The 24,403-nt window shown below is 43.7% G+C and overlaps 5 protein-coding genes across 9 annotated transcripts; 3 read left to right on the top strand and 2 right to left on the bottom strand.

Moving 5' to 3' along the window:
- The first annotated feature begins 137 nt into the window (after positions 1-137).
- On the top strand, positions 138-3,440 carry kbtbd12 (kelch repeat and BTB (POZ) domain containing 12). Its single transcript, XM_088389831.1, has 6 exons — positions 138-513; positions 737-1,867; positions 1,932-2,202; positions 2,286-2,436; positions 2,507-2,704; positions 2,902-3,440. Exons 2-6 carry the CDS (start codon positions 795-797, stop codon positions 3,066-3,068), a joined length of 1,860 nt encoding a protein of 619 aa, XP_088245957.1. The 5' UTR covers positions 138-513; positions 737-794; the 3' UTR covers positions 3,069-3,440.
- Positions 3,441-3,641: 201 nt separating this feature from the next.
- iho1 (interactor of HORMAD1 1) lies at positions 3,642-7,316 on the bottom strand. 3 transcript variants are annotated; one of them, XM_088390507.1, is made up of 9 exons: positions 7,124-7,316; positions 5,997-6,147; positions 5,710-5,773; positions 5,490-5,616; positions 5,151-5,293; positions 5,016-5,064; positions 4,864-4,948; positions 4,613-4,725; positions 3,642-4,534 (listed from the first exon to the last, which is right to left on the bottom strand). In XM_088390507.1, the coding sequence occupies exons 3-9, from the start codon at positions 5,763-5,765 to the stop codon at positions 3,899-3,901; spliced, it is 1,209 nt and encodes a 402-aa protein (XP_088246633.1). In that variant the 5' UTR covers positions 5,766-5,773; positions 5,997-6,147; positions 7,124-7,316; the 3' UTR covers positions 3,642-3,898. The 3 variants fall into 3 exon arrangements, with proteins under 3 accessions (XP_088246633.1, XP_088246634.1, XP_088246635.1); XM_088390508.1 differs by lacking the exon at positions 5,997-6,147; XM_088390509.1 differs by lacking the exon at positions 5,997-6,147 and having other exon boundaries at positions 7,067-7,316.
- c11h1orf159 (chromosome 11 C1orf159 homolog) lies at positions 6,514-11,092 on the top strand. The gene is made up of 9 exons (XM_088390510.1): positions 6,514-6,695; positions 7,544-7,624; positions 7,704-7,788; positions 8,231-8,323; positions 8,404-8,460; positions 8,788-8,922; positions 9,280-9,305; positions 9,397-9,421; positions 9,537-11,092. The coding sequence occupies exons 2-9, from the start codon at positions 7,553-7,555 to the stop codon at positions 9,632-9,634; spliced, it is 591 nt and encodes a 196-aa protein (XP_088246636.1). The 5' UTR covers positions 6,514-6,695; positions 7,544-7,552; the 3' UTR covers positions 9,635-11,092.
- Positions 11,093-11,520: 428 nt separating this feature from the next.
- On the top strand, positions 11,521-16,020 carry perm1b (PPARGC1 and ESRR induced regulator, muscle 1b). The gene is made up of 4 exons (XM_088390134.1): positions 11,521-11,705; positions 12,322-14,887; positions 14,947-15,063; positions 15,227-16,020. The coding sequence occupies exons 2-4, from the start codon at positions 12,343-12,345 to the stop codon at positions 15,283-15,285; spliced, it is 2,721 nt and encodes a 906-aa protein (XP_088246260.1). The 5' UTR covers positions 11,521-11,705; positions 12,322-12,342; the 3' UTR covers positions 15,286-16,020.
- Positions 15,939-23,703, bottom strand: rereb (arginine-glutamic acid dipeptide (RE) repeats b). Of its 3 annotated transcripts, none has more exons than XM_088390132.1 (17): positions 23,480-23,703; positions 22,637-22,685; positions 22,395-22,519; positions 22,126-22,225; positions 21,958-22,056; positions 21,710-21,790; positions 21,464-21,617; positions 21,287-21,373; positions 21,016-21,209; positions 20,773-20,916; positions 20,473-20,583; positions 19,286-20,385; positions 18,686-18,878; positions 17,840-18,536; positions 17,475-17,615; positions 17,006-17,180; positions 15,939-16,842 (listed from the first exon to the last, which is right to left on the bottom strand). In XM_088390132.1, the coding sequence occupies exons 1-17, from the start codon at positions 23,503-23,505 to the stop codon at positions 16,809-16,811; spliced, it is 3,510 nt and encodes a 1,169-aa protein (XP_088246258.1). In that variant the 5' UTR covers positions 23,506-23,703; the 3' UTR covers positions 15,939-16,808. The 3 variants fall into 3 exon arrangements, with proteins under 3 accessions (XP_088246258.1, XP_088246259.1, XP_088246257.1); XM_088390133.1 differs by having other exon boundaries at positions 20,473-20,580; positions 20,773-20,919; positions 23,480-23,702; XM_088390131.1 differs by having other exon boundaries at positions 20,773-20,919; positions 23,480-23,700.
- Between the last annotated feature and the right edge of the window lie 700 nt (positions 23,704-24,403).

The raw sequence follows: 24,403 nt of genomic DNA on the forward strand, positions 1-24,403 counted from the left end.
TTTCCAGGATTTGCTTCTAAAGGAAAATATAAAAATATTGTTAGGTCTGTTTTCACTCGCATGCGTGCTTACAATGTACTGGGCCTTTAATAAAGTGCAACTATGAAATATGAGTCGGAGCTATGAGCTTCTCATTGCGGTCATTCCGGAGCAGAGCGCATGTGACCCAGGCAAACAAACTTCGAATGATTCTAAACCAAGATTAAATGAAATATTTTCCAACTGAAGTCAATCTACGAGTATATGATGTCACATTTTTAAACGCTAACCTACCCTGACCAGAAGAACTTTAACCTTTAAGAGATATAGGCCACCAAAACAGCGTCTATTTTGGGGTCAGTAGCTCAGAGGCCCAGAGAAGTGGAGGGGGGGCATATCTTTGCCTCCTGCAGTGACTCAGACCCACTGCCGAATGATGACAATAACACATGCTGTCCCATAAAAAAACAAAAAAAAACAAGATCTACAATGTTCTTCTGAGATGGCAGGCGGCAAGGGAAGCTGATGAATTCGGTAAGGCTTTATTTCTATTATCACGTTAAGTGAGCAGTGTATGAAATGGATATGCATGTTATGTAGTTAAAAATGTTATGATCTGCCAACGGAGATATTTGAATTTTCTCATTCTAATACTGAAATCGTATTATGAATCATGAGAATGCCTCACTCAAAATTTATAAAAAGCTAAGCTGTGAAGAAAAAACTGATTCTGACACTACCACTATTTCTGTTTTAGTGCTAGACCCAGTATTTACAAGTCCGTTGATTTTTCACACTCCGACCTCGAAGCGAAAATGGATTTCACAGCCAAGCATGGACAGGTTCTGCTTGAGCAGTTAAGGAAGATGAGGGAGACTGAGCACCTGACAGATGTGGTGCTGATTGCCGAGGGCGTGAGCTTTCCCTGTCACCGCCTGGTTCTGTCTGCCTTCAGTCCCTATTTCCGGGTTATGTTCACCTGTGGCCTCCGTGAGTGCAACAACAGAGAAATTTTCCTACGAGACACTCCGTCCGACAGCTTGTCTCTCCTCCTGAACTACATGTACAGCTCAGATCTTCCTCTCACCAACACCAACGTGCAAGGAATCTCGATCGCAGCTTTTCTGTTTCAGATGGATGATGTCTTCACCCAATGTCAGCAGCACATGACTGACAATATGGACGCCTCCAACTGCCTCGGCGTCTTTTACTTTGCCCGGGATCTGGGCGCAGAGGAACTTGCCGATCACGCTCAACGCTATCTTAGACAGCATTTTGTTCAGGTATGCCAGAATGAAGAAGTTTTAGACCTCGAGGCGCACCAACTAGGGAAGTTGATCAGCTCAGATGATCTCAATATTTCAAAAGAAGAAACCATTTTAGATGTGGTTCTTCGATGGGCCAAGCACAGTTTTTTGATGGAAGGAGAAGTTCGTAGCAAGCACCTCCCTGAGCTCCTCAGGAAAGTTCGCCTACCCTTGATCAACCCAGACTATTTAAAAGAGACAATGAAGAGGAACACAACCTTGCTAGCTGACTTTGAATGTCTGGAGATAATGAGGCAAGCTTTGGAGGTTGTAGAGATGCATCCCTCCGCTGTACCACGCAAACTAAAATTGCGATATGGGATGGAAACCACCGACTTGCTGCTCTGTATCGGTAATGACAGCAGTGGGATCAGGTCCAGATATGAAAACTACAGCGAACGCAGCTTCTGTTACGCCCCCACGACGGGTCGAGTTTACTACATCACTTCACCTCGATACGGAGACGCTCTGGGCTATGTATGTGCGGGGGTCGTAACCGAAGACAATACCATTATCGTGTCAGGGGAGGCAGGTGCCCGCAGGATGTCCCGACAAAAAGAAATGGATGTAGAACTCTACAGGTGAGAAGGTTGAAAAGATGACCGAGCAACAATGCATGGCACTTAACGTTGTTTGGTTTGCCAGGTACAAAGTGGAAGCCCAAGGCAGTTGGGAGCGCCTGACATCAGCGGAGTACCGAGATTCTTACGGACTGGGTTCCTTGGGTGATACCTTGTACCTGATTGGTGGGCTGATGAAGCTGAAGAACCAGCTTCTCATCACTAACTGTGTGGAGCGATGGTCTCTTCAAGGAGGACCTTGGCGCAGTGCAGCACCTCTACCAATACCATTGGCTTATCACAGCGTGGTCAGGCTGAAGGATCGCCTGTACGTCATTGGCGGGAGAACTCCACAGGTAAAAAACCACTAACTTGAATGTGTCAAATTCACCAGGAACAATCCAAATCTCCTTTGTCATACCCTCTCTTGACTAAACAGTCATACCGAATGGATGATGAACCAGATCGCCTTAGCAACCGTCTTCTTGAGTATGATCCAAACATAAATAAATGGACAGACCAGCGTCCAATGAAGTATTCAAAATACAGATGCAGTGCTGTTGTGGTCAACGAGGAAATTGTTGTCATGGGTAAGGATGACCAGAGGAAAGTTAAGTGGTTCGTTGCAGATTCAGAAAAGGTGCGATGTGGTTCCAATAGGGGGTATCGGCTGTGAGGGTGTGGACCGAGGACAGTCAAGGCATTGTCTTGATGCTGTGGAGATCTACAACCCAGATGAAGATTACTGGAGGGATGGACCTACTCTACCATGTGCTCAACTGTCACTGCGCTCAAATGCCTCAAATGCAGGAGTAGTAGGAGGAAAGATTTATGTGTGCGGATATTACAAAGGAGCAGGTGAGATTATCTTCTTTGTCCATATAGGCTGTGTCAGAAAAGTTGCAGGACTGGAAAGGTTCAGGAGATTTCTTTGAAGGGAAAATTTAGTTTACAAATATTTCTTTTGTACACCCATCCTGGAACTTTTCTCAAACACTGTGGATTCTAAAAGGATGTTTTAACATAATAATACTTGATTGTTTTGTGACTCCCAGATCGCCACGATGATATAACAAAAGACATCTTGGAACTAGACACCTTGGACAATCGATGGACGGTTGTCGCTCGGCGTGCTTTGATGCACGACAACTACGACGTTTGCTTGGTGGCAAGTTTAAATCCGAGGGGACTAATATCTCCACCTGCAGACCTTTCGCAGTAAAAAAATAAAAGTCAGCTTGGATTTTGTGAACAATTTGAATTGGTAAGCACTTCAAAAGTGTACTTGGTAGTAAATTATACAAAAAGACACTCGCATGAGAGCTACGCACACTATTTAGTCGAAAAGCTTTAAGAAAATTATTTATGAGGGGAAAAAATCATGTTTCATATGAATACATATTAGTTTGAAGTACATATATAATATATATATTTTTATTTCCTTTTAATCCCCCTTCTGCCATTTTCTACTGCTTAAAATGTTGAGGGTGACAGGAGATCTTATCCCCGCAGTTTTTGTAATTCCTTATACCTTTTGTCAAACGTTGATGAATGGAGTAAAGTGAGAAATGTCTGCACAACTATTTTTGTAATAAACATGCATCCTGCATCTACGTCACCAATTGGGTGTGTCGTTACTATTTCTTGCGTAGTCGAGACCAAAAAAACTAGTCAAATAAAACCGACTGTATATTAAGTATTTTGGAGAAAGGTAACTGAAAATTAAAAACATGTTCATATTCAGCAGAACTAATAATCCCAAAATCACCAATATCGCCATGCATTTGAACAAATGTAAATCTGTGATTGAGGCTTTATTTCCAACTGACAAGCCAACAACATAAATACAGAATAATAAGTTAAATGCAAATATGAGCAAAGAAACTGAACGTATTTCTTGATGATGGGAAATAAACTATAATCATGACAAAGATTTTTGGAAACATGTGCACATGTATTTCTTCTCCTACTAAAATTATCCAACCAGATAAATAACCACAACAAAATAATCTATCATCAATGACCCATTTTCAACAAAACTGTATTTCACACCTAATCAATTTCAAAAAGATGCCAGAGGAGATCAGGAGGACTGGACTCAACTAGAATAATCTCTGAGTCGGGGTTGACATTTTTGGGGCTTTCAGGGCGGCCACAATCATGAGACCAGCAGCTAAGAGGTGTGATGAAACATCCGACGCTTTTACTGGATTTGCTTTTCGGCTTCGACTGGACTGAAATCTCGTGAACGCTTATTCTGCCCAGGTCAGGAGGTTCTCCGGGAACCCTCAAAACATTTTGCTGTTTGCTGCTGTCGGTATGAGGTTGATGGTTTTCATCCGTGACAGTGACCTTGGATCTCTGGCGGACCAGAGGTCGCCTTCTGTACCTACTTATGCTTTTCTCTTTTCTCTTTCTGACAACACAGTTCACAACAGAAACCTGCCCGTCCGATGAACCCTGTACTGTTTGGACCCCTTTGTCCCGTCCTGGTGATGTCTGCATGGCTTTGTCAGTTACTTCAAGAGGACGGAGCTTGGCCGAGTGCTCTGAAACTAAAACATTGAGCAGCTGCAAGGCCTCCTCAAGCTTGCTTTCTTGCTTCAAATTGGATTTTTCTTGCTCCCGTCTCAGACACTCCACGTCGCTTTTCATATTAGCCCCAAGTTCTATGCCACGGTCTCCATTCTGACCCAAATCAAATCACAAAATCAGCTCATGCAGCATATATGAGTTTATCATAGAAATCAAGAAATTTGGCGTCACCTTTTGCACACGTTCCCCCAGTTCTATCATCATCTCTTTCTGGGAGTTCACTGTGTCCAATAACGTTTTAAACTGCTGTGAAATGTCGCTCTGGATACTGCTTAGATTTTGCACTTAGAGGATGAGAAGAATAGTTGAGTGAGAGGAGCGAACGGCGCCATCTGGTGGTCAATAAAACTTGCCTGCGTGTTACAGCACACTTGACAAATGCTTTTTACGGTTACTTGAAACTCTAAATTATGGCAACATACATGTTGAAGATAAATCGCTTAACTTTTGGAGGATGGTTTGGCATACAGATGTGTTCTCTTCCGTGTTTGCAACGAGTTGCTGGACCTGAAATAGTGTGTTGTTTATTATTTTACATGAAAAATAAGGTAAATATCGGAAATGATTTACTTACTTTGGTAAGGGTTTCACGAATTTGAAGGCATTCTTTTGCAAGCATATCACTATAAAACAATAACAACAACATGTCATTAGAATGATTTCAAAGGATTTGTTTTCTTTAGTTCATAAAGCAAAGAAGGAACTCTACCGGTCACTTTTATCTTTTGCTTTTTTCTTTTCCTCCTCAAATGCATCCAAAAGTTTTTTGGAGTCTCCAAAAAAGTCCTTTGGGTCTCCTCCAAACAAGAGAGGTTTGGACTGATAACGGGTTGAAATCTTTGGGTCACTACACTAAAGGGAAGACAATTATATAGGGAAAAAAATATATTATTTTTGCACCGGCTTGTAATGAAACATCTGACACCGTGCTGCAGAAGCGCTGACTTGCATTCACAACCTAAATTTCATTATTTAGCTGATGGAATTTTATTCTCAATTGGCTATTCATGGTATGTCTCAGTCATTCAGAATTATTATAGTGACTTACCTCTTGTGAACTTTGCTGGGAGTTCCTAGATGACAAACTCATATCCTGAGAAAAGTTTTGAGTGTTATCACGCCAAAACTGGGACCCAAAAAAAAACTGAGAGTCTGTGAAGTTGGGGCCTGAATTTCTGTTGATTGTAAGTAAAAATGTATTAACATACACTGCATGAAATCAATCAAGTTGTTTATGTAAAAGCATCAACAAATATGCATCACTTCACCTGCATCCTCCTGACGGCGTGTTCAGTATTTCTTTTATATTCGCCGTGTGATTCATTGCTTCTGCTGCTCCAAAAGACCAAATGTGGATTTATTTATTTATTTTAATTCAAGCAATCAAAAAAAAAACATTAGCATTCAGTCCTTTTGCTAAATTTGTTGTTAGCATTAGCTTAGCAAGCATTTAGTTCAGAGGATGTTACAGGTAACACTATCAAGGAAAGCGGAAACAAGTCATGTTAACTTTGTTCCCTTGCGTACTTGACAATAAAATGCAAAGCAGACTCACAATTGCGTATTTGTAAGCAATAAGCAAAAAGGACATTCAAATCTGCCGCTTAAAGAACGTCACAGTGTGTGAAATTGAGGTGAGTTCATGTCCCCTCGGACATAGAATGTGACAATTCATCCTCGCTGACTGGACTGTACTCTGTCCTTTTCTGTCAATCAGAAATATCATAAAGAAAGAAAAAAGACTGGTAAAAGTAGAGGTAGGCTGCTTATTCAACACCGGTATGGAAATTGCATGCTCTCCCAGTGCCTGTATGGGTTTTCCAGTTGAAAATAAAAAAATCAACAGAAAACATGAAGACTCTAAAGAGTTGTTATTGAGCCAAGGCACCATTTCTATCAACTCAAATCCGGATGGTGAAGACTATATTTATATTTATCTCCAGGTTACTATTTTCACGGTTTCTAGCACAGTAATATGTAATTGACAATTGCACTTTTATTTTGAAGGTTCGCTATGGGTGTTGGCAATCAGTTCATTAATTCACTGCATGAAGCTTTTACTGTGAAAACTCCCCACGGATGTTGACAAGCCGATTGAACGCGAGCAGCAAGGTGCTGCGTTTAATGGCAGACCCAACTCCGGAGATGTGTCGATGACAAATCTGACAACATAAATCTTCCCGAACAGATGACATTCCACGTCAAGTGAATTAAGCCTGGATTTCGGTCCTGGTTAGATTCTTCAATTTCGCTGGTGAGTGATTTGCCCCTCTTGAATTTAGCAATCCAAAGCTGATCTGTTTGTACTCTGCTACGATAGGACATAAGAGCTGCCTCATAACCGCAGTCGATGTCTTTTAATTGAATTGCACAACGACATTCCGGTGGCATGGGGGGATCGATTTAAATGCAAAATCAAACGGTGAAATGATCGACTGAGTTATTTACCCCTAACCTTAAGAGCACAGGCACACATTTTTGCATTCGAAAAAAAACTTACAGCACACAATCATACGAAAAATTTTGTGGAAAGTACTGTAAAATACTACAATAACGCCGATCCCGTCTAAATTTACTCAGAAATTTACTTTAGGCCTGTTTAATAGAACTCAAGGCTGTACTTGCAGGAAAAAGCGATGACATTTGTGGTATGACTGAGAACAGGTGGTTTCCACAGGTTACCTGTATCTTCTGTCACCTAGTGGAGAGCATTCCATCGTTCTACAATCGGGCTTTGCCTCGTCATCGCTTCACTGCATTGCATGATTTTTCACACTGATGCACTTTTAGTTTCATTGATCAAGGGGTAATAAAATTTTGCATGGCCTCAACAGAGTGGCTGACGTTTTTTCCAGTTAACAGCCAACCAGATCTACATTCTCATTTCCAGACTACCACGCCACTCAACAGGACCGACCCATCTTTTAAAGACACACACGCATTAAATGTCAGACACTACAGTGTAGAATGGCAGGATATGGACGCTTTAAAATATTCTGTATCCAACAAAATAAATGTTTGGTGGCTGCTTCACTGATTTTATATATTTTATTTTATATAACTCTCTTACTTTTTTTTAATTCTTCTTCCTTGTATCTAAAGGGCTCAAACATGGCTCTGTCATCCCTATTAGTCTTGGCAGCAACAGTGATTCTTATCAGACCGGAGACACTCGTAACCAAGGTAGAAAATTAACCAGTCCTGCATGCTTGGTTCAGCTTTGGCGAAGTTTCTCACAAGTGGCCATGTTGTCTGTCCACAGGCTCTACATCTCAACTCACTTGAATGCTGCAGTGAGAAGCTGAAGACAAATAACTCGTGTTCAAACGACACTCGCTGCAAACCAGGTATCTGGTTTTATATCAAAAGTTTATGATTAAATTTGATTTGCATTAGCTATTATGGATCAGCAATTGCAATTTACTTACTTAAGCCGTTATGGTTAGAAATAACTCAAGGTGCAGCCAACAAAGATAAGAAGCTATAAAAATGCCAAGCCAATGAATGTACATGCTAAACATTGAATTGTGTGATTTCTAATTGGGTTATCCAAGCTCACCACGTTATCACAACATGAAAGGTGTCCTGAAAGGTCCACCAATTTTACAGATCACAAAGTAGGTCATTCATTGTTGCTATGGCGATGACGGCTAACACGATTTCCCTCGTTAGAAGCTTGTGTGTCATCTCAATGATATTCGTTCGGTATTTCAATGTCAAATGAATTCACACTGTTGTGGCAACGGGCCTTTGATCGGAAAATGTCATCCTATTATCTGATTTACTTAGGATGCTTCTTGCGTGTCCTCGAGAGCAACACTGTTTGCATATTGTGTGACCCTGCCGCCGTAGAGTCGGAAAACGCAACAACCTGCACCTACAGTAAGCGATTTGGAGTGTTCATGTTGTTTCTTTAAATCCGTAAAAATATGGAATCATCAATTCGCTGTCTTCACCATTAGACTACACCATCGACAGGAGAAACCACACAACAGTCACAAATGTAATGCCTAAAATTGGTAAGTTTCCCTTCGGCTTAAATGTGCACGTGTGTGTGTGTGTTTTTTTTTAATATTCCAGTTAATAATTGAAGAACTGTGAAAGATAACAATAAATTCTACTCAACACGTTTGCCCTATCACACAATCGCCTTTAGATTTATTATTTATTTATTCATTTATTTATTATTATTTGCCACAGCAAGCGTTTAATCAAATTAAATAATTTTCATTTTGCTGGAAAACTGGTTGTGAATGTGTCTTTTTTTTTTTTCAAAGCAACAGGCTCTATTGTGCAAATTGGCTGCAGCACGATGATTGTGCTTTTTGTCTGCTGTCCATGAGCAGGTGGTGCAGGCGTGGCCGCCTCGCTTCTTTTTGGAACGCTGTTGATCAGCCTGTTCTTGATACTCTCTGTCGCCTCCTTCTTCTACCTCAAACGCTCACATCGACTCCCAAATATATTCTACCGCCGCAACAAGGGTAAGTCCTTTACGCTTGCGGTCCATATTTGACAAACAGTTTCAAATCTCTCACTGCTACTGTTTGTGTCATTTGGAGTCAGTGTGTTTTTTTTTTTTTCGGATTAGTTGAATTAAGAAGATTAATTCACTGATTTCAGAGTTTGACATTTTTGCCAATATCGCCCTCTGCTGGCGACTAAAATTGATGTGAAACTGCTATCGGGCTCACGTGATGTTTGTATTGCCAAAATGGCAGTGCCTGCAACTGAATGTTTAGACTAGTGAGGGCACATATACATTATATTCTTGCTAAGAAAGTGTAACGTAAAAGTGAAAGTTGCAAATCACTTAAGCTTCACTTTCTGTCCTCTTACAGCTTTTATATTCCCACCAAGCGAAACGGTAAGTCCACTTTGTTTATGCAAACCTCATTAGGCCTTTGGAGTCATATACGCGTGCATTGTGTCACCGTGGCAACATTTTCTTTTTCTAGGCTGTCATGATTCCTCATTCGACAGGTAAGCTAACCGTTGACTCGCCATTACCGCCAAACAGGTTTGACTGGGTAATGGCAATCGAGCCGTGTTGCAGCTTGTTGCAAATACTTTCCAATTGTTCTTTTCCTGTTTGAAGCGAGAAAACAACGATACGTCAGAAGGGAGCGTCCCTCCGCGACATCAAGTAGCACCATCACACCCACCGCATCCACCACGAGGGTCTACAGTGCGTAGGAGAAGTGAGCCAAGGAACCATGTGGGGGTTTTACACCCAAAGATGTTTTGATTTCTTGGAAGCCAATTTTCAGTTTTTATTCAATGTTACCTCGAACATCTTAAATTCCAGCTCATGCTACTTTTTTATTTATGAACAAGCTCATTTAATGTAATGTATTCCTTCAAAGAGAAGCAGCTACCGTCTCAAACAACTTCCATTTCGATCATCATTCTATTCCTCGCATTTTTAGTAATTGCGACAACATCATGCGACATTGACACTACACTAATCGCGTTCACGTGCCGCAAATGAGGCCTCTCCCTCGACACATCCGAGCAATGAATCGGGTCCGTGTGTATGCCATCGGTTTGAGGGCTCACGTGCCGTGAGCCAGTGACCTAGTTGGCCGACGGCATCATTAGCATCATAACAGCCGAGTGGGCTGGTCTTTAATTGTGTGCACTATCGTTTGCATTGCTCTACTGTACTTTGCCAACTAAGAACGTGCGAGTGACATTTTTCTATTTATTTGTCTATAATCAGCCAAAGTGAATGTATTTCCCTGCTACAAGGCAGAAATCACAGATCTGTGTGCAAGTACCGCTGCAGTGCAAAATTATTTTAACCACGGTCTAATTTTGAACAAAGGTTATCTTTTAGCAGGAAATTAGCAGAGAAAGTGGCATAAATGTATATTTTGACATTTTAACAAATAGATACACTTACTATTTTTAAAGTGTTTGTTTAGCCTCTTTCACGTGTGATTGTGCTAGTTAAGATACACATTCAACAATGGCTAACCACAAACTAGGCTTTGGTTTGAATAATTCGGGGTTTAACTGTACATAGGTGCAAATTATGAAGAAATCTTGTTAACTCAGAGTTCTTTTTTGACCGAAAGAGGAAAAACACCTCAATTTAGAATGAAGAAAACGCTAAATGCAGAGTAACAAGATGTTACTGCACTTTTGTATGTAAATGCCATTTTTTTTTTTTTTTTTTTAAACCAGAGATTCTCAGGAGAAGGTGTTGCTAGTTTTTTAGTAAAATGTTATTGTCGGACATACTCTTCAATATCAACTACTGTATCTACGTGTTTGCCAATCGGAACAAATCCAATGTAATGATGCCTGTGCCATAGAGTTTTAAATGTTGGATTCATAGTTCACACGTAATCCAGTGGCCTTTTACGGTATGCACCACTCTCAAAATGAGACCGCTCACTAAGTTTCATTTGTGACAGTTTGAGTTTCACGACTGTGCACTTGAGATTTGAACAAGCGCAAACAGAAGTGAATATTTCTAAACAAAAGCGATTACGTGACTTTCCATGTTGCCTCGTGCGTTTGAGATTTTTCAGCGCAATACATGCATATGTTTTTATACGAAATGATCTACTGTTTGATAACGGTGTACTTGTGATGAAGATGGCGATGAGGTGAATGTTTGCAGGAAATAAAGCACCTTCCAGTAAATGTTTGCTTTGTCTGTTTAGTTTTTTATCCCCATTGGTTGAACAATGAGTACAATTCAATTTTATTCTCTACTATTATTGGTACTCGCCCATATCTAGTTTTTAGAAATTAGTCCAACTCAAATATAATACAGTGGAAAATTATGTTCTAATGTAATTCAAATTCATTGTTCAAAATAATTCAAATTCATTGTTCAAAATAGTTTATACTATATATTCCCAAAATTTAATTTACAACCTTTGTTACATTATGTTTATCGAAAATTATTATTCTAATCTTTTTGACGTAATCTCGAATCAATACAGATTAAAAGCAAATAGTTGCCTGGAGACAATTTGATGTTGCTCCTACAAATTCCTCTTCTCAGTTATGTTGTCTTTGATTGGGCCCTTTATGTAAACAGTGAAGTATAATATTGTCGCTCAATGTCATATAATTGAGGGTACTGAAATGTTACACCGCTGGTCCTAGAGTACAGAACATGTTCGCCAGCAGCATGTCCATGTGACCCAACGTATTCTATTTATAAAAGAGCGGCACAGGGCACCAGGCTGACATATGTCAGGTCGCCAGACAACAAGACATTTTCCTGCAGGAGACTTCACACTGGAAGGTTTGTCTTTGCCTTGCAAGTATGCAGTATTGACGATTTTAAGACTCGGACAAATAGAATTGAACAGACAATGTGGCGAAAAAACGAATGCTTGACTTTAGAATCATATAAGTCACAAGTAGGGGACTTTGACATACTTTAGGATGGGTCGGTACAGACAAATGGTGCTAAAAGAACATTTCCATCTACCTAGTTTATTGTGTATTCACATGTGACTTTATTTTGTAATTTGATATTGCGCAATCATTTGACCTCAGCGTGGCTGTTGAGCATTTGGTGGTCTGCAAAGATACTTTGATACTCTCCATAATATTGTGCTGACATCAACAACGGTCACATTTTTTATTTTTATTTTACGATATTAATGTTATTGTTGCAGTATCAAATGTTGCAGTATATATGTATCAAATATTTTGTCCCTGTTGACACATTGTGACTGGAATACACTCCATATTTGCACCGAGTCCTTAAATCTTTATACAATAAAGTTTCCAAATGACAGCTATATAAGTGCCCTATATTTAGCCCAAACCGTTCAAAGCTATCAAGGATACAAGAGGACAAATGGACAACATAAACACATGCGCACTGACCTTTGCGTTATTTCTACTCCCAGGAAAGCATGTGAGGTGTCGGAATGGATGACTTGGATCACAGCATGTGCATTGCCGAGGAGGAATGGTTCAACTTCTTTAAGGAGAGTGAGGAGTGCTCCTTGCCGCAACCTCTTCTCGCCCGCCCTGAGGGCCTTCGTTGTCCAATCCCCTTGTATTCAGTTTCTCAGTCCCTGCAGAGCTTAGATGAGAATAATACAGCTTGTGTTAAAATGGAGCGCATTCATAATGTAGGCACACGAGAAGATGAAGAGATTCAAATATGTGATGATATAGGAAGTGGGAACAGAAAGGAGGTACATATGGTTAAGGAATGTAGCCCAGAAGAGACCAAGAAAAGCATCGTGCAAATACCGGAGGCCGTCAGTGACGTCGCGAGGTCACTTTCAATCAAGCGTGAATCAAACGCCAGATGTCAGGCTGAGGACGGCAACAAAGCTCCCCAGAGAGAAGAGAAAGAGCGTTGGTTTGTGACACTGCCGCTGAATGACACTCCAGGGTCACGTCGGGCCTGTGCAACTCCGAAGAAAAAAAGAAGTAAACTACGAAAAGATACGCGGAAGTCCAGCTGGGAATCTCAAGACGATGAAAGTGAGATGAATAAAAATATCAATCAAAACAGAAGCAAAGAAATGGAAGAGCAGAAGAGTTCTTGTCATGTAGCGCAAAATGATTGTAAGGAAACTTGGCAGGATGTAGAGAAAAGTCAGAAACAAAAACCCTTTTATGGTGAAGATATAAAGCAAAACCATGAAGGAAAAAGCCACAATGAAAATATAATTCAAGGTACCCTTCATGATATAATGGAAAACAATCGAGAAGAATCCGATGGTGAAAACCATAGAGAAGGAACTGAGGGTGACGGTAGAGAAGCAACACATGAAGGCGATATCACGTTGCAAGTCAAAATAGAAGGAACCCCGTGTGGTGATGAAATTGAGCAAAATGACCAAGAAGGCACAGATGAAGATCATAGAAGGAAGCAAGACGACGTCGAAGGAAGTCCGCATGGTGACAGTTCAGTGCAAGACAACAGCGAAGGAACCTTACACGAGGTTGGTACCACGCAAGACGAAGGAAACCTGAATAGTGCTCATATAATGGAGGACAACAAAGAAGGCACCATACGTGAATTTTTTCATTTGGATCGGGTGGACTCAGATGAGTTTGAGGACAGTGTTGACTTTTTCACCCTTCACAGTTCTGATTCTGAAATTTATCTCTCAGCTTCGGAATCTGTGCCTCGGGAGCTCTTTGAGGAGGATTTTATTGAAAACCGACCAAGACAGTGCCAACCCTACTGCTCCTCATCTTTATCATATAACTGTGATCCAATTCAGAGTTCTGGTGCTGGGAGCTTGCAGGATCCTGACTGTAACGGTTCTGGTACGCAAGCCTTTGTTGAAAGCTTGCCAAGCTCCAACCAACAGAAAGCGGATCCGTCAAGAGTCCAAACAGAACCTCACCTTCCAATATGTGATGTTGACTGTCCTCAGTTGGTTCCGGACGTCATCATCACGTCGGTGGTCGACGGCCCCGAAGCGTACGCCCAGGCCGAAGACCGAACGCCGTGCGTCTACGCCATCTCCGCCTTCTGGGATGAAATGGAAAAATTAACCATTAATGATATTTTACAGCTGAGGACGGGGAAAAGCTCGCTTCCCACGGAGATGTCCGACGTACCGTCGCTAAGCAGCTCCCTGGTGGACCCCGAGGAGCATCATTTGACAGACGGAGGTCTCATGGATGTGTCCGATGCCGCCGACTCGGACTATTTCACACAACCGGATGACTCCAAGGCGGACAGATCCAGCTGGGATTTCTCCGTGTGCGATTTTGAAGAGGACTATTGGCAATTTTTGGGCATTAGTGGGAACCCCAGTCCTGATCTGAGTTGCAAAACCCAGCAGGAGGAGGACGAGGTGGAAAGTGGAACCAGGAGCCAGACCCCAGTACCAATCAGGGACTCAATAAGGCCAAACCCAACGCCCAGAGTGATGACGAAAAAGAAAAGTGTGCAGAATGTATGTGCTCTCAAGGATTCGTTTTCACAGTCACATTTACACCAGGATGAGAAGAAAGGAAACCATCTGGGATCGATAGTAGCGGCACCTGTCCAAGGAGAAGATCTGGAATCCCTCTGCATCTACGATTCCGAAAGCATCTCAGGATGTGACATGATTTGTACATACGAGCATAAAATATCACTAGCCCAGAGCCACAAGTGGAAACCCATCCCGATCTTCTCCTGCTCACATCCGACCGTCAGAGAACTCACCCTCCCCGAATGGAATTATCCGTTCTTGAGTGTGGACCTCTCAGAAGACGACGTTATTTCACCGGTCCGAATTGTCTCTCACGCTCTCCGAGTGGCCGAGTCTCAAAGCGGGAGGATCGTACTGTCGTTCGGGAAAATCCGCTTCCGAGACAAAGGCAGCGTCTGGTGCAGGTCTGACGGCTGGGAGGTTCTAGGCCAAAGTGAGGAGCACGGTATCGTTCCTGTGGTGGGAGGAGTTTCCCCTACGCTACCTGAGCAGCATAGGATTGTGGGAGCAATACAGAGACCAGGTAACCATAGCAGATGGGAAAAGAAATGCAGCAAAATAATACGATAATATTTCTTCTAGTGCGACAGGGCGTCTTGTCTACGTTGCAGCAGTCTGACATGTGTTTGGTCTGCATTGCATTTGCCTCCTGGGTACTGACATCATCAGATACTCAGTCTGCTGATGCCTGGAAAGCAGGTAAAAAACTTTCAATAATTTTTTACTTTGGATTGGACACTCACCAGACACTTCATTTATCACAAACTTGATAATGGTAATAAATGTGCAAAAAAAAGAAATTGCTCTGTGCATCAAACTTCTACGTGACAATATAACCAAAAATGTGCAATATCTTTTCTAGCTCTGCTTGCAAATGTGAGTGCACTATCAGCGATCCAGTACCTGCGACAGATCAAGTGAAGTTGAAGAATCCTGAAAATGACGATTATGTATTTACATTAGATATCAATTCCTGTCAGTTATCAATGGGTCCATTCACAGTATGACAGAATTTCCGGGTTGGTAGCAACTTAAACTAGGAAATTTTATCCCAATATTTAAAATATTGATGACTATTTCTAAAGTTTGGATGATGATCGGCTAATTAAGTGGGTGGTGACTAATATATATTGTTTGTGTGATGTTTTTATGTGTTGAAATGAAGTTTAGCCTTTAGTTTGCACAATTCTATCCATTAACCAAGTAAGCTATTAGTACCTGGACCATTATTGAGGAGCGGAAGACAAGCTTAGCTCAGCAGATTGTCGTTTTCATGCCAAGCAGAGCGGCTCTATCCAAGATGGACTAACCGATGAAAGCCTAAACGATACTGAGAAAGTAAGCATATATTTTTGAAAAATAAAAGGAAACAAATGCAGTGGGAGTCTGTGTTAAATATTGTTGAAGTGAGTTGGGGAGCTTCTTTTAGACAGTGACACTTGTGATGTTGTGGTCACAAGGAACTATGCTGAGTTGAACAGATTAACTGAGGCAAAAAAAAAAATAATTGTGACATCTTTGGTGCCGAGGAAACTTGTTGAAATGAGTCGAGGCACATGAAAGCAATTCAGAACTTACGGTGACACTGCAGAATATTTATTGAAATAAATATGCAATGAACACACTTTATTGGATACACATAAATATTAAATTTCAAGGCAGTTTTTTTTGGTGAATATTTAATCTGTCTCCAATTCTCTTATTTGTATCAAATAGATGTATAAATGCATGAATCCACAGATCCGGTTCCAATTAATAATTATAGCGCTTAAAATATGATATAGTGTTAGAGCTTAAAGTTTCCTGCTTAAACGAGGGTTACATCTACGACTAATGGTACTCATTCATATAGAATATTGTGAACATTTAATATTTACAGGCTCAAAAAGGAGTGAATAAAGCTCAGGTCGTACTGTGAAAAGATATCTCGATACTGAATATAAAACTTTAGGATTTAGACAAATCTTGAGCATAATTGGAGTAAAACCAACCTCTACTATTTGCTTTCTGGTCTAAACAAGACGATGCTACTCTAATTTGAGTCATGCTCAGTCGTTAACACTCATTCAAACACTGGTTTAAATGCAATTCTGTACAAGGAATCATCGTTTATACACGCCAAAGTCTGTTTGCAAAGCTTCCGAGAGCTAGCTGTGTGTTAGCAAAGTCGGAGTTGTGTATATGAAACTGTTAAACAGTAAGTTGGTGAAAGTTCTGGAATCTCACGTGAACCTGTGAGACTATTCATATAGCAAGTATAAATTCCCGTGAAAATCTTAGCCAGACTTTAGCAGGCCTGTGAAGTGCTGAAGAAGGAATGCGCATATCCATAGACAAATATGTCGTAAAATATATGAAAACAAAAGACACACAAATACTCTTTTACAGTTTTCTACTGGGCGTTAAGTACGGGCTTTTTTTTAGACGAAGGCGCCACGTGGACCTCACGATGGCTTGTCACCTTCTTTCTTCAGACGGCTGTGCAAAAACATGGAAATAATATTAATTTTAATTAGTGGTCTTTTGATGGATTTGAATTGGTTTTGGAATGGGTAAATTAGAAAAGCTTGCCTACTCAACGTATTCAAGTCAGAAGTCAAGGTATGACATCTTTGATTGACCACGTAGAAGAGGTCCTCACCTGTAATAATCTTCCTGGCTGGGCAAAGGGCCTCCATGCAGGTGATGTCCGTGCAACCACTGCTGCTCCATGGCCATCCTCTGCAGCTCTGCTGACTGAACATGCATGGCCTGGAGCTGATGCGCGGCTGACATCTGAGGAATTGGCCCCTGGAGCTCTCGAGGATACGCGGCCCCTACGGAGAGCACAAAGTGACTCAAAATAAGGACGCTGTCCAGTGTATCGCACACTACATTTACACCCGAGGCATGTTTTGAAATTGAACTAGAGGAACTTGAGAAAACTCATGCAAGCACAGTGAGGGCATGTAAACGCCACACAGGAAGGCACGGGCTGGCATAAAGAACCTGTGAAGCAGACATGCTAACTGCTATGCTATCTCATATTTAAATATGAATAACAAAATAATAATTTGGGGAGTGGGTATTCACAGAACACTGAGATGGGCAGTGCAACTTAAAAGACTTACCAAACAAAGGGTGGCGCAGCATCTCGTGGTCATGAGGAAGGTCAGCCAGCAAAGGGTTGGGGATAGGCCCCCCGGGGAAGGGGAAACGGGCCAGACGTGGTCCATTTGCCAGCGGGTCCACCATTGGATGAGGGCTTGAACCTGTGAATGAGCATGAAATGTAAACCCAAATCCTATATACTGCTTGATGCATAACGCTTGTAAATAATAGGCACCGGGCAACTTCGGGGTTGCCAAAAAGTGACTGCGTCAAAAATGTGTTGTGTTTGGAGGTGTGTTGCCAAAATCAGTTCCTTAAAAAAAACTCAAAATAGCGCAGTGGAAGCCGTGAATGAAGGTCATCTGACAGCAGTTCAAACGCTCACCTTGCCCGAGGGGGTCCTGTTGGTGCAGGTGGAGGTGGGAGTGGATGTGCGAGTGTTGGTGATGATGCGGCGTCACGTTGAGCATCTGCAGCCTGGCTGCGGGATCCGACGCCACGGAGGCCATCCTCTCGGCGTGCAGCCGCTCGGCTGTGAGGCGCTCGGCGTAACTCAGCTCTGGGCGCAGCTGGGTACTGGCCAGCACCATCCTCTCCCTCTCCAGATGGTTGAGACCCGGGTGAAAGGGTGCAAAGTGGTGAGGAGGCCCCGGGATGTGGGGCAGAGCCAGGGCCCCGTGCCTGACGTAGTGCTCCATGGGGTTGGCGGAGGGGTGCAGGGTTTCCATGTCAGGGGGCTTGACCTCGAAGCCCGGCTTCATCCTCTCGCGGAGCTCCCTCTCTCGGAGGTTCCTCAGCTCGCGCTCTCTCAGCCCGGGCTCGGCGCCGTAAAGGCCGGGCATGTGGTAGGCCAGCATGGGGTCGCCGGGACTCAGAGACACGTAGAACGGGTGGTTGCGGTTGGTGGGGGACATGACATGAGGTCGGGCGTATTCGCTCAGGGTGCGGAGGGCCGGCGTATCGGGGCCGATGTAGGGGGGCACGGCGGCCACGGTGGTTGGCGGCTGCTCGTACATGGCGCGTCCGTGAGCGGCCAACTGAGCCTCGCTCATGCGACCGTCGTGGGAGGAGCTGCATGCTCGCTGGAGACAAAGACATACTTCATGTTTTGCGTCAAAGACAAAGGTGGTTAAATTATGCACAGTCTGTGATGAAGTAGATGGTAAAAGTCAAAGTCAACCATGTGCTCTATAGTGGACAGAAGAATGGATGCCCCATTTGTTTTACTTACAGCGTTTCTGTCCGTCTCCCTTTCTCGCTCCCGATCGCGTTCACGCTCCTGCCGAGCGCTGAGCTCCGCCTCCCTGCGAGACCTCTCGAGGGCCTCCTCCCTTTTCTTGGCCAGCTTGGATGAGGAGAGCGGCGTGAAGAACAGGTCTGTCCGAGCGCAGGAGTTGTAGCCGCGATCCAGGTGTTTGATGAACCTGATGTCAACGACAGAGGCGCATTAGTATTGGCAATGGGTTTTGTTTTTCTTTTAGTCACACAAAACCTTGATGCATTCTAGTTTTTGCTGCACTTGGGCCAACTTTATGTACGCTCATCCATCCATCCAAAGGGAAACTACTTGGACCGCAACCGGTCAATGACAGGGTCATTTTTAATTGTACATTCAATAAGTATCGAGCCCCTGTCAGCTGCGTGAAAGTCAGCATGACAAACAACTTTGCTATCAATTCTCCCCGTTTGATACACATACATAAAATACTGGATTGGAAAATAGTCTAAGCTGTGGCCATTAAATATTTAAAAGCAATTTGTGATGCATTTATTCAAAAGAGGAAGCATGTTCAGCCACATTATAGGTACTGTGGGGAAAGTAAAAACACACCGTGCAGACTGGCTGGCGTGGCTCGCCATGTTGATGACTGTCGGCTCCGGTGAAGGGCTGCGAGGTGGAGACGGCGGGCTCTCCACTTCCTCCATCTCATCCAGCGGCTCCTCTTTGATTTGAATTTGAGGCGCTCCAACTGCGGCGCTCGGCGACGATCTCAGCCCGGTGGGAGGGAAGGACGGCTGGAGGCTGGGGACGGGGCCAACTGAGGCCGTCGTGGCGGAGGCGTGAGGCTGCGAGGGTGCGCCAGACGGATGAGGGGAACCGGTACTCTTTACAAGGTGAGGGTGCGCCTGAGAAATCACCGGAAGCTGGCCTGAAAGCGACTGCACAGCTAAAGGCTGGGGCATGAGCTGAAGAGGTGGAGGGGGCGCGCCTGGAGGATGCTGATTGGGCAGAGAATTGAGAGGTTTTAGAGCAGGTGGGGGTGGAAGGTTGGAGGGCATCTGGGGGAAGGGGGGAGCCGCCTGGTGCGGTATCTGTTTGTGGGAAGGTTGAATCGGGGTGGTGGGAGGAGGCTTGATTTGGGGGCCAGGAAGAGGAGGCTGGGGTAGCTGTGACTCCCTAAAGAAGGGCGGGGGTCTCTGGGTCGGTGGCAGCGGGGAGGACACCGAGCTGAGAGCAGGTGGCACCTGAAATGCGGACGAGATGGGAGACTCCTGCGCCACTGCGGGTGGAAGTGGCGGTGCACCACAGAGAGAATGAGGGGCGGGCAGCGGGCGGCTGCTCGGGCCCAAATTGGCAGCGGACTGCGCAGCAGCTGGTTGAGGTGGTTCTGGAGATGGGGGCGACGTACTCGGAGGTGAGCCAGAAGTGGGAGTGCTTTGTGGGCCCTGAGAGGGAGGGGCCTGCGGGACCGTCGCGTCAGCCTGAGCGGCCGGTGGGGCTGGGGGCTCTGGGGGGACGGCGCTCGGTTGGGCCGAAGAGTCGGAGTCGCTCTCGTTGCCATGCTGAGGGCTGGGAATGCTGGGGGAGGAGCTGCGGTTGTCCTGATCGATGTCTTTGGCATCACTGCTGCCGTCGTCCTGAGCGCTGCGACTTTCTGAGGAGCTCTCCTCCTCCGCCTCGGCCTCCACGGAACGAGAATCCTGCGGCTCCTATGGGGGGGGGGGACACGTTGACACACGGCTAACAGCTACAACATACCATGTGTTCAAGGTTTTCACCTATTGCACGTTTCTCACCTGAGTCTTTGGCCTTTTGGGTTTGACTTTTTCAGGCTCGTTGGGTTCCTGGGGAGGAATCTCCCTGACTCGTTTCATTGTCTTTGGTGTGGCTGCCTCTTCCTTAACCTTCTGGAGAACAAATGCACAATTTTGAATGATTCTGATTAGGCAATGATATAAAATGCCACGGCAGTATAACTTGGAAAACAAACAAACCGATTGTTAAAAGCTTAGCGGAGTTATGACATACAACAACAAACAATGCCCTTTGTCTGAATTTCAGCGGCTTGCTTAACTTCCGTGCAGAGCTGTGCTTACCTTGTTATTCTTCTTTGTGGAGTCATTCTTACTGTCTGCGTTAGATGCTCTCGTTCCACTCTGGGAGTTCTGGGTGGTGGACTGCTGATCCTCACCAGTGGGAGAGCCAGTGAGTCTCCTGTGGCCGCTTCTTAACGACGACAACTGCTGTATGTGCGAGAAAAAAAGAAATCTCTCAGCATAAATAACCAAACGAGGAACATGTGAATGTTTATGAGTGTCGACAAAGGCTGTCATGCTTACAGGTGCTCTGCTTCGTCGTGTCCTCATGCCATGTTTACTGTTCCCTTCCTCTTCCCCTTTCACGGGTTTGAACATGAATGACGTGCCTGAAGATTTCTGTCCCGCCGGCAGGCAGCCGTGCTTGTTTTCATACGTGCGGCAGGTTGTACACAGCAAAGGGTTGCATCTTCCCCCTTGGTGCCAATCCTTGGAACCTGTTTGAGGGGAACACGTCCTTAAAAGCTGAAAAATTTACACAAACAAGCTCAGTCCAATCAAGTGTCATACGTACGTGTTGTACCGCAGTGGCTGCAGCTCTTCACTTCCTGTTCACTGTCTTCACTGTCAAGTTCGTCCTCACTGGCTGAACTTGCATCCACTGCAGAAGGAAAAAAAACAAGTCAATTTACACATTTTGCATGAATGGAGAAAGAGAGAGCTAATTCCACACACACACGGACGGGCTCACCAGAGTAATTTCGAGATGGGGCGCTCACGGGAGCAGCAGCAGAGCGAGTCTTTGCCTTTCGAGACGACGGCTGCCTGCGTTGTTGTCGATAAGCTCGCGTTCCTGCAGCCTCTGGAGTCTTTTTCCAGTGGTAATAGAATGTGATCAGCTCTCCCTGGTGATTCAAAGGGCATTTATTTTCAATTCTGGATGTTATATTATCAGTTGCGCTGAATTAGTGTTGGACTTTATAGAGTGTTCACTTACAGTCTTTTTGCTGGGCAAGAAGTCTTTTCGAATACGGAAAAAATTCTTTCCATACTGTCTGAGGCCTTTGATGAAGCGTTTCTGAAAAGTGAGAAAATCATATATTAGTGTAAATGATATGAATATTATTTGTCTTTCAAGATTTTCTGCTTCTGCTTAAAAATTATGACAGCTTTGTAGCAGGTTTACCGTCTTATAGTATAAAAAAAAGAGATGCCTGTAACAAAGTTATAGCAGTAGTAATTCACCACATCATCCTCAGACCAGCACTTCTCAATAAGCCTTGGCAGGGGCTTCTTCACCAGACGCTGGAGAGCTTTTGCAGCATCGTAGTGGCTTGCATGCAACTGGGAGGGATATGCAGTGAAAGGTAAGTCATCTTTTGGTAGTGCACGAAAATTGAGATTTCATCCTACCATGTTGAGAGCGTTGAGCGTTGTGTCGTCACGAGAGGCAGCTAAACAGCCGTCCTCTGTGGATCCCCCATCACACATCCCTGCAAATGCCGCCATGCTCCTTGGAAAAAAAATATATCATAGATTTTTGTTATATTTTTACTCAAATTCTACTAGAATGATGTTTTTTTTTTATTTTTCACCAAGAAAGTAACACCAGCCTGGGCCCTGGGACTGCTGAAGATCACTAAAGTAACTTAATTCTAATCAATAGTGTCAGCGACACTGACCTCGCAGCTCTCAGGTACATGAGAAGGTCGCAGTCATTGACACCAGGTGTCCACATAAGCTCCTCACTCTCTGTCTGAGAATGAGAAGCTGGTGCAGGACGAGGCTGAAGCTCGGGAAGCTTTGCCTGCAACACAGCAACAAAATGGAGAATGTTCTTTCGGATCGTGAACTCAATAGAATGAGGAAAGGTGTCTGTATCTCAAAGCACCCAAGAGTTATTTCTAACAGACGTTTTTTTTACCTGATGACTTGGTCCCACTCTTATCTCGCCTTGAGTGCTGTTCAAGCTCCTGGAAGACATGTGAAAAATTTTAAAAAATTTAAAAAGATCAAAAATGAAAGTCAATCAGTACTTTGCTTTGATAAATGACAAGCAGAAATCACAGGCGATAGGTTTGCGCGATCGCTGCTCTCAGCTGATTATCTCCGCCTCATCTGCTCAGTGATCTCGTTAAAACGCGGTGCCCCGCCCACACTTTGCTGCCAGCCAATGGGAGCATCGCTCTGTTGACGTTTCCTGACATTAGGCCAAGAGAAACCTGACGCCAGCGGCCGAGAAGGCCTGTCAATCAATCACGCGAGGTCACGGACTGTTAATTTTCGCACCAGAACTGTAGTCACCATTACACGAACAAACGCTTGTTGTGTGCTCCCAAACGTGTCGGCCTTCATTTTAAGTGCAGCGGTGCTCCATATTGCTTATTGACGTTAGCATGCACTTAAAATGTCATGTTTGTGGCAACCCGCGTATGTAAATCCACACAGACCGCAAATGGTGTTTGAACAGCCGAATCACAGAACGCACCCGCAAACTACACACATCGAATCACAACACGGCTAATTGCTCTATGTCGCCATTTGTAAGGCATTGTAGCATCAAAAAAACGGCAGGCTAGCTGCAAAGGACCGTGACATTAGCACCCGAGCTGTTATTTTGGCTAGCTCGTTAGCCACAACTTCGTGACTGCTGACACGCCGACCGCTCCGTGCAAAGTGGACGCTTGTGATCACAAACCCCGAAGCGATTCCAGTCCACAACAAAGCAAAGAATGCAGAGGGAGAAAAAAAGAAACAAGTTATTTACCTCCGCGGGCTGAACAGGTCGTCCATGTCGACGGGTGTTCGGCTGTGGCTTGTTGACACTACGCAGCTCAGCGGGGCGACAGCCGCGCGCACACACACATGCACTCACACACATACACACTAACTATGCCAATCCCCTATTACATGGCTATTCAAAATGGAGGCGCTGTAGCGAAGGGAGTCTGGTTTTTTTCACCCCCCTCGCGCTCTCTCTCTCTCTTTTCTCTCCAGTGCAATGACCTCAGCAGCCACACCGCGCAGCCTTCAAACTTGTCGAGTGTGTACAAACTGAGCAGCAATGGATAATGTGATGCAGGCCATTGCTTTCCAGAAATGCCTCTGCAAATGCAATTTGTTATTAATGTGACATCCATCTGCAGAATCTGGTTTTGCAATCTGATAATAAAATCTCAGTGCGCCAGAACATTTTTATGTGTGTTTGTGTTATTATGATCAGTAGGATTCAGTGCAACTTGCAGTCAGAATATTGTATTACCATTCAATTATCTTTGTAACGGCAGAATTTGTATAAAGCTAAAAAGAATATTTGCATCGTGCAATACAACATTCGACTCTACTAAACATCTGCAACAGTCAATCTGTAATGTAATCATATTATTTGTATTGCACAACAAATAATAATTTTAAATCGAATGTCTATTGCAGGAGTCACCAACTTGTAGCCCCGAGTCCATGTTCTAAAAAGAAATAGGTCACCAGTAATGGGGCATTGATTTCCTGGGAATGTTGGAATGATTGTTTGGAAATGTAAGCACTTGCAGAAATTCATAGGAATAGTGTTTCAAATTGATAATTATGCACTTCCTACATTGTTGAATCAATGTTTATCATTATTGTCATCAATCATTAACATGATCAGTGTCTTCGCATATGAATATTAATGACAATAATACATATGCAGTTT

Source organism: Syngnathus floridae, chromosome 11 (assembly GCF_059516105.1).
Source record: "Syngnathus floridae isolate MCC-2025c chromosome 11, RoL_Sflo_1.0, whole genome shotgun sequence".
Classification (NCBI taxonomy): Eukaryota; Metazoa; Chordata; class Actinopteri; order Syngnathiformes; family Syngnathidae; genus Syngnathus; species Syngnathus floridae.